This window comes from Ictidomys tridecemlineatus, chromosome 15 (genome assembly GCF_052094955.1).
Source record: "Ictidomys tridecemlineatus isolate mIctTri1 chromosome 15, mIctTri1.hap1, whole genome shotgun sequence".
In the NCBI taxonomy this organism is placed as follows: domain Eukaryota; kingdom Metazoa; phylum Chordata; class Mammalia; order Rodentia; family Sciuridae; genus Ictidomys; species Ictidomys tridecemlineatus.
Genome location: NC_135491.1, coordinates 8,883,120 through 8,892,235, shown reverse-complemented (window position 1 = coordinate 8,892,235; position 9,116 = coordinate 8,883,120). Strand labels below are relative to the sequence as shown.

The window sequence follows — 9,116 nt, the reverse complement described above, 5'->3', positions numbered from 1 at the left end:
CTCCCCTCCCTGTGCGCTAGTCAGCTGACTGCTAAAGTCCACGTGATGCATTTTGGCCCACACCCGGCTTGACAGTTCCTTTGCGCAGTCTAGTCATTTCTCCGCGCTTTTTATATCACGTCATTCTTTACTTGGAGAGGCCTTTTGTCATAAAAAGGAAACTGTTTTACTTCTTGCGCCCTCTGTCGACCGGTTCTGTAACTGGCACCAGAGAAGTGCTTAACAGGAAAGAAAAAAAAAAAAAAAAAACACAGAGGTTCTCAAACCCTAGTTTCATACAAAACAGCTGAAGAGAGCGTGTTAAGAATTCAGTTCCAGCACACATAGTGCCCAGATTTTAGGTTTTTAAAACTCTCCATAAAAGAAACCAGGGTACCTAGGAGAAATGGCTGGTTCTAGGATTGAGCAGGAAATTTTACAGGATGAACCAAGTACATTTCACAATGCCAGAAAGGAAGTACACAAACACACCAAATAATGTGTTTGTCTATGAGAACCAGGAGTCATGAAAAGAGATGCCAGTGTTCAACCTGGAACAATTTGAGTAACAAAGTAGTATTGGATTATAACTCAAAAGCATAAAATATTCATGAGCCCATGCTAATATAAATGAACAACTATATACTGTGAAAATAAATAGGGAGAAGAGACAGGCAGCCTGTTCAGAAGAATTCCAAATATTTTTTGTAGATACCCTGCCCTCAAGAAGTTGGAGCATGATTCCCCAACCTTAATTCCCCAACATTGGAATGTGGATATGCCTATGACGTCTTTCCAGACAAAACGGCATGGGAAGTGGGTGCGAGCAGGAAGGCTTAAGTTCACAATGGAGAAACCTGACATTGTCCACTGGGCAGTTGAGATTAACATAAAAAATGATGTCGTATTGATAATATGGACCCTTAGTAACCTGATTAAAACACCATTTCTGTGGTCTTCCTCCAGGTCCAATCATGAGGAAAAACACGTAAATACCAATCGAGGCATTTTCCAGAAACTCTTGACCCCTACTCCTCCAAACTGTCAAGTCATCAAAACAAGGGAAATCTGAGAAACTGTTAACAGCCAATAGGAGCCTGAGGACATGACTGTTAAATGTAACATGGTAAACTAACTGAGTGAAATCTTCGCCTAGAAGGACATTGGTAAAAACAAAGAAAATTGAAATAATGGACTGTTGTTAATAATATTGGATTGATATTGGTTCATTGATTGTAACAAGTGAACCATACTAATTTAAGATGTTAAAAATAGGGGAAACCAGGTGTGGTATATAGGAGATTTTCTTTGGTACTATATTTGCCAATTTTTCATACATTTTAAACTATTCTAAATTTTTTTTTTTGTAGTGCTGGGGATTGAACCCAGGGTCTTGCACATGCTAGGCAAGTGTTGTACTATGGAAACAATAGCCTTCTTTATATAAAATCAGGTTCCAGGCACCTACCCTCAATTCCAGTTCTGAAAGTGCAGAGCACAGGAATCTGTATTTTTTTCCCCTTTATAGAACCCCAGCAGATTAGGAGGCAAATAATTCAGGGCCCAAAATTTAAGCAAACACTGTTATTTGGGTGGGCTGTTGGCTGGGTAGGGTAGCAAAAGCTACCCAAGCTCCCTTCCTCCTTAGGCTCCCCTGAACCACTCCCTTGTATGGTCACCACTGTGTTCTGACCACAGAGCAGGCGGGGCCAGTCTGGATTATCACGCGCAGTTTCAGTTCTTCCCCTGTCAAGGCAACACTAACATGAAAGCTTCCATTTGCTTTAAACTGCTAAATTTCAGGGTAATTTGTTCAGCAGCAAAAGATAATGAACTCATTCTAACCCTTTAAGCCAGTCTTTCTTTTCCAGAGTCATTGAATTTAGTCATTTGTTAGACCCAAACATTATCAGAATAGAATGCACATTAAATAGTAGTAAATAGAGGTCATAGGTGCATCTGCCAGGGACTTAATTTATATTTTCTCACTTAACTGATACATGGTGGGAGGCACTCTCCACACCCATCATCATCATCATTATTATTGTAATACTGGGAATTGAACTAAGGGCACTTTACCATTAAGTTATAGCCCTAGTCACTTTTTTTTTTTTTTTGAGACAGGGCCTCACTTAAGTTTGGAGGCTCTTGCTAGGTCAGAGAGGCTGGCCTTGAATTTATGATCCTCCTGCCTCAACTTACTGAGTTGCTGGGATTACAGGCCTGCACCATGGTGCCTCTTCCTCCCATTTTACAAATAGAGAAAACTGAGGCTAAAGCAGGAAAGTGACTTGCCCTAGGTCACAATGACAGAAGAGGAGCCAGGGTGCAAATTCAGGTTCGTTGGAGGCCTGAACTCTTTCCTTTAACAAAAGTATTCCAACTGCTTCAAAAAGGCCCCTCTGTGAGACCGTCTGACACTACCCCTACTGTTCTTGCCCTGCTATTACTCAGGACACAGAAGACACTAGTGCAAACATCTTCCTGCCAGGATTCAATCAATCCTTTCCCCTTACTCTTTCCCATTGGAGTTAACTGCATTGCCTCAGCTGCTCACCCCAAAACTACCATGCTGACCTTGATCTTTTCCTTACCCTTCCTCCTGTTGTGTGACAAACTAACAAGCCCATGGACTCCACTTCAAAAATGTATGCCTCATCCCCAAGCCTCTGGCCCTCTTTGCCAGCCCAGGCCACCATCATCTTACCTTTGAGCCTTCCATCTACTCTGGGAGCTTCCGGTCTCACCATCTTCAATCACCACACAAAAACAACTTTGTTGTTGGTGTTCTTTTTTCTATTTTTTGTTTCTGGGATTGTACTGGGGTGCTTTACCATTGAGCTACACCCCAGTTACTTATTTTTTGAGACAGGGTCCCTCTAAGTTACTCAAACTGGCCTCAAATTTGCAATCCTTTGGTGTCAGCCTCCCAGGTCACTGGTATTACAATGTGCCACCATGCTCAGCTATGCAGTTGTTTGTAGTGGCACCTGAGATGCCATTTCCTGGCCTAACACCCTCTGCTAGTTTCCCATGGCAGAGTCTATGCTTGGTCTCCTGTCTATGCTATGGCCTGGGATCCAGATCTCAACCTCCCCATGTGCCCACTTAACATCTGCCGTGTCCTCTGCACCATCATTTTCTTCATGTTATTTTGTAGCTGACACAGTGGTCTGCTCTGCCCAGTGGCCACTTGTTTCGTCTTCTTTTCTTGGCTAACAGGATTCAAGTTTTGTTCAGGTGGCAACAAGCTTCAGGGAACAGTTTTCCCCTGTCCTGGAGACAGATCTTGAATGTTCAAGATGACTGTGGTCATTTTCCTTCCCTCTGCCAGGGACCAGTTTAGAACTCAGCACAGGCCACAGTCCTGACCAATGAGGTGTAAGGGGTCATCTGCTGGAAAGCACTGCAGGTTTCCCTTAGGTAACAAAGGAAAGGAGGCCCTGCTCTTTCCTGCCCCTCTGGCCTCTGCTACAGGTGAGGTACTGCCACCGCCTGCCGCCAGAGGTCCTTCATTTCACAGCTGAGCCACTAGAGCCACCAGTGTCCTGATGCTTAAATCATTCTGTTACTAAGCACAAAGCATGTCCCCTCCCTGTCTTATCTAAAATCACCTTGTTTGCTTATTTATTGCTTCTACCTTCCTGCTCCTAAAATGGAATCTCCCTGAAGAAAAGGGCTTTGTCACTCTTGTTCACCACATCCCCATGCAAGAACTGGTAACTGTCTGGCATGTCCTACTGCAAAGTCTTAATAAATGCATACTGGACTGACACACGATGGACATGTCCAACTTCACCAGGCCCTCCCGGAAGGTGCCTCAGCCTCGCCTCTCTCCGCCCTAACAGGTGGCTGTGGCCCAGAAGCCTCTGTGGGATCTACGGCTGGAAGTCAGAAGACAGCTGCTCAAGAACCCAATTTAATAAGATTTACAAGTAGACACGTACAAAAACACACTAAACAATGTACAAGTCATCACGAGACAAGGGACTCTGGAATGCAGAAAGGCCTTGCTCCGGAGGGGGACCCAAAACGTTGGAGATCTTAAGGTGTTTCCCCACTGATTCTCTCCACCTTGGCCTTATCTAAGCATATAACAAACCCCAACACTGAGGCTAAGATTTAAGAGCTATCCAGATCTGACCTTTTGCCCCTACAAGCCTCCCTGCTCTCTAGGCAACCTGGGACTGAAAGAAGGGGAGATAATCAACCTAAAGAGAACAGAGCCCCTGTCCCGTCGACGAGACTTCAGAGCTGTCCAATTGTGGCTTCTCTGCCTTATTATAGTCAGATGCCCACCAAGTTTGCTAGCAAAGCTGGCCAATGGGAGGCAGAAAGGGTGGGAGGAGGCAGAGGGGTGCCCCAAACACCCCAGAGAGGCCAGGAAGGTGAACAGGGCTGAAGACCCCATGCAGACTAACTGCCAGCAGGAAGTCACCACTGCAGGGGGCCAATGTCTGTCCCCAGCTCCTCCTCCTCTTCCTCTTCTTCCTCCTTTAGTGGGAATGGCTTCACAGGCCACTTCACTCTGACAACAGGCTCCACATGCTCCTGAAGGCGGTGCCGCTTCATGTGGGCATTCCGACTCTTGATCTTGTCGAACACCCTGAGGAGTTACCAGAGGACAAGGAGTCAGAGGAGGGAGGGAGGCTGGTGACTCAAGGAAGGGACCATCTGTGAGAATCTCCAGGAAAAGGCCAGGTACCTCTCACACTCTCTGCATGGAAAAACGCCCTGATTCTCCACGCTCCCTGGTGGCTCGGGGGTCCGTTTGGGGCCTGCACTTGGGCTGGAATTAAGGATGGACTCCCTCCTGTAGCTCTTGGTCTTTATCTTTAACTCAGGAGTTGGTCGGTGGCTGGGTCTCTCCCGAGGGCTGCAAGTGACCTGTAAAGGGGTTAAAAACAATGTAAGGCACTAACCTTGTCCCCCTGTAAGGGAGACACAGATTGGCAGGCAAACATGTTCTCTGCAGGGAGATCCCTCCCTAGGAGTCCCTCCCCCAGGCTCAGGCTGCAGAGGGAGTACGCCTGCAAACCAGACCTCTCCCTCCTGGGTCCTCTACCTTTTCTTCTGTCCTTTCTACCTCCTCCAGCTCTCTCTTGACCCTCTTTTCTAGCCCTGAGGCTCGGCCACAGTCAAACTTGATCATTTTTTTCCATATGTAATAATATTCAACACACTGTGCTACAGTCTTTGTCTGGACCTAGTGGAACAGAACAGAAATAGGCCGTGGGAGCACCCCACAGACCCAGGCATGATCCTGCCCTGTCAGCTGGCACTGGCAGACTTTCCACACCAGCTCTCCCCCTTGGTTTGACGTGCCCCTTCACTGCAAGGTAGAGGGCCACAGCGCCCTCCCAGGGTGATGAAGCAGTCCAAGGTGAAGCCACATAATAGTTACCAATATCTAAGTCCGGTACACATGAATCAGCAATGCCAGCTCAGGAATCCCTCCCTGTAGGAGGCAGCCCACAAAGACCCCCAGGTGAGGACGCTCACTGTGATGTCATGCCCACAGTCATGTGTTTACCACTGGCACCAGTTTCAACCAATGCCCTGGTTCTGTGGAATACCTCACAGACATTCTGGCCAGATACAGCCTTAGAAACCTCGTCATAAATGTGGTCCACAGAACAGGAGGCCCAAGTCTTTAGTTCATAGCTTGAGTGGAGGACATTCAATTAATATCATCACTTGATCCTCCCTCTATTAAAAGAGATTCCATTAAAAATAACTCTGATGTGGAAAAAACTTTTTAAAAACTGGGGCTGGGTTGTGGCCCAGTGGTAGAGCGCTTGCCTCGCACATGTGAGGCACTGGGTTTCATCCTCAGCATCATATAAGAATAAATCAAGATATTGCGTCCATTTACAACTAAAATATATTTAAAAACAATTTTAAAAACTTGTAAAAGCAGAATGGAGAACTGGGTGTATTTCAGTGACATAGTGTTGCTTAGCATGTGTGAGGCCCTGGGTTCAGTCCCTAGCACAAAAAAGAAAAAGAAAGAAAAATGTAATTGCTCTACAAAGAGAATTGTCTCATGAAATTGAACTGGCTAGTGAGATCTCTCCAGAAAATACTTTCTCCACGAGAATTTGTTTCAACTTTGTGTGTGTTCACAAAAGAGGAGTCAAATAGTATATCCTCTGCCTAAGAAACATCACTAAGTTACAAAAACAGAAGTTGGACTTCTGCTTCTGAACAAGATAGAAAAACAGGAACCAGATTTACCCTCCCACCCAAAAGAATGAAACCAGTGAAAATATACAAACAACATGGGCAAGACACCTGGTACTAGTCAACAAAGATCAGCTCAGGGCTGGGACTGGGGCTCAGTGGCAGAACGCTCACCTAGCACATGTGAGGCACTGGGTTTGATCCTCAGCACCACATAAAAATAACTAAAGATATTATATCCACCTAAAACTAAAAAATAAATATTTTTTTTAAAAAAAGGTCAATGAGCTCTGAGAGTAAACTTGTACATGAATATTCACCACAGGTTTTTGTACCCTAAACACAGGAACACTTAACCACTGAGCCACATCCCAGCCCTTTTTGTATTTTATTTTGAGACAGGGTCTCCCTAAGTTGCTGAGGCTGGCTTTGAACTTGTGATCCTCCTGCCTCAGCCTCCCAAGCTGCTGGGATTACAAGTGTGTGTCACCGCTTGTAGCTTCAACTGCTTTATTTATAACTGCCCCAAATGAGAAACCACACAAATGTTTCATACAATGGAATACTATTCAGAAATAAAGAGGGGTAAACTATTAATATATGCAACAAAGAAGAAACTCAAAAAAATTATGCTGAGTATAAGAAGCTAAACAAAGCCGAGCACATACTAAATGAGTATTCCACTAATATAAAACTCTAGAAAGTACAAGCATATTTATAGTAATAGAAAGCAGAGCAGGGGCTATCAAAGGCAGCGAGTGGCATGGGGGATGGACTGCCAGGGAGAGGAGGAAACTCTTGGGGGTCATGGATATGTTCATTATCTTGATTACGGTGATAGTTTCACAGGCATATAAATATGTCAAAACTTATAAATCTTATACTTGAGTATGTGCAGCTAACAAACTTAGCAATCAGAAGTGGGGCAGTGGTCAGGGGCGTGGAGATTTGTTTTAAGGACAGAACAGATTTCTGTACTGTTTGGCTTTCTGAGATGACAACCTTTTACAGTCTGAGAGCAGCGTCACCAAGGCAGCTGAGGGGCACGGCCCTAGCCTGCTGTGGCTGCATGCATAGGCCTGGTCTGCCCAGCCCTCACTTGCCTTACCATCTTATGTATCAGGTTAAAGTCCTTCTTGTGGGCACAGAATGCCTTCTTAAAGAGCCTCTTCTCCATGGGGGTCCAGATGTCTGAACCTGTCATAGAAGACAACCAAGAGGGGAAGACATTTCTCCGTGTTACTCCATGGCTGAAATGCAGACCATACTTCTCCTTAAATCCATTACTATGTACCAATTATGTACCAGTCTCATATCATCTTCACAAAAACCATACAAGGTGGTTCCATTACTCTCCCTGGTTTACAGATGTGGCAACGAGGCTTCAGAGGTTTGCCAAGAGCATGTGGCGACCAAGGCTGTCTGACATCAGGACTGTGTGTACTCAACCACTGAACCCAAGCTCATCTCCCTGCAGGAGCACCATCACCACCTCAGGTGGGCAGGGTCCTCAGGGAACCACTGGAAAGGATGAACAAGCAGAAAGAAGTGCTATCAAAGGTACTCCAGAAGGACAGGCCCTGCCAGACAGGCAGGCGGAGGCCTGGGGAGAAGGCCAAGAGGCAGAGGCCGAGCTGCTCTCAGAGCTCACTTGCTGGCAGGGCTCTCAGCCAGGCCCCAGCATCCCAGCAGCCTTGCTCCAATCACCTGTGTAGCGATAGTCGGCCAGTGGGTGAGTCCGCGGCTTCTGTGGTCCTCTGAGTAGGAGAGTCTCCAGGGCAATCTGGAATGAGAGGAGGTGCAGGCCACACAGGACAGGGAGGTGAGGGACATATGGGAGGACCACTCCCATTCTTTCATTCATTTGAAAACACAGTCATCCTTAAAGTCTCTCCCAATCCCAGGGCCACTCAAAGCGGTCAGTGCTTAGATTGGTGGAGAGTCTGTGGGCACATGATGACATCAATCTGAGTGTAACTGGCATCACTGTTTTTTCCATAACACTGTGGCTTCCACAGTGAAGGACACAGTGCAGACTTACTCCCATCAATGATTGGTGTTTGAAAGAGCACTACCCTGGCACACTGCCTCCATTGTACTTTCTCCTAGTACTTACTGTTAGCGAAATAAAATTTTAAAACATATTTCCCATTTTGACTCTTAAAAGCCCATGAGGGCAAGGATTTTTGTCTCAACCACCTGTGTAACACAAGTCAGGACCAGATCCATAGTTTTGGGGGTTCAGTGCAAAATAAAAGCAGGAACTTTTTTTCCAAAAGTGTGAAGAATTCCAATTCAGTGACGACAATCGCAGAGCACTAAAACATGGACAGAGCCCAGGGCTGTACTGACCCCATGCCCACGACACTACAGGCACCCAGAGGATACTCAATAAGTATGTACGAATCACTCTGCTGAGGATCCATCAGGAATCAGGCATGGCTCTCCGCTTGACAGAAAGCAAGATTGGGGCACACTCGTTGCCTGCATCTCCAACACAGGCAGTGCGACTCTTCTATTATGCTTTTAATTTATTCTCTAGCCCTCAGGGTTGGGAGAGGGTGCATGGAATGAGGTGCTCATGTTGCATCAAAGGCTTTTATACACCATGCAAAGGTAAGCTCAGTAAATAATTCAGATTAATACAGTTCACTGGGCTCTCCCTCCCCAGGTCCCTGATTTGTCTCAGAGAATAACTAACTGATGGATTCAGCCCATGGCTAAGCATTCTCCTGGATCAGTTCACAGGACCACATAAGGCCCCTGCAGAGGATAGGCTGTAGCACACTCTCAGCCTTGTTAGCTGTGAGCCCCCAGACCCCTGGCCCACTCACCTGAACGCTTCCCTGAGCTTCATGCAGGCAGTGCAGAGCAAGCTCCAGGTTGGTGCCCCCTCCTGGCATCACGCTGGAGCAGGCCACATTGCAGAGCTCAGTCACTGTGGTTCCAAGTGA

The 9,116-nt window shown here is 46.2% G+C and overlaps 1 protein-coding gene across 7 annotated transcripts in view; it reads right to left on the bottom strand.

Moving 5' to 3' along the window:
* Positions 1–3,885: 3,885 nt before the first annotated feature.
* Positions 3,886–9,116, bottom strand: part of Znf541 (zinc finger protein 541) — a 35,243-nt gene continuing 30,012 nt past the window's right edge. For 3 of the 7 annotated variants that reach the window (XM_078031780.1, XM_078031782.1, XM_040279696.2), the window contains 6 exons: positions 8,997–9,100; positions 7,870–7,945; positions 7,271–7,359; positions 5,045–5,185; positions 4,685–4,866; positions 3,886–4,585 (listed from right to left, as the gene is read on the bottom strand). In XM_078031780.1, coding sequence (XP_077887906.1) covers positions 4,414–4,585; positions 4,685–4,866; positions 5,045–5,185; positions 7,271–7,359; positions 7,870–7,945; positions 8,997–9,100 — 764 coding nt within the window. In that variant the 3' untranslated portion in view covers positions 3,886–4,413. Of the gene's footprint in view, positions 4,586–4,684; positions 4,867–5,044; positions 5,186–7,270; positions 7,684–7,869; positions 7,946–8,996; positions 9,101–9,116 lie in introns of those variants that run through there. The other 4 variants (XM_078031781.1, XR_013430680.1, XR_013430678.1 and 1 more) reach the window with 4 other exon arrangements.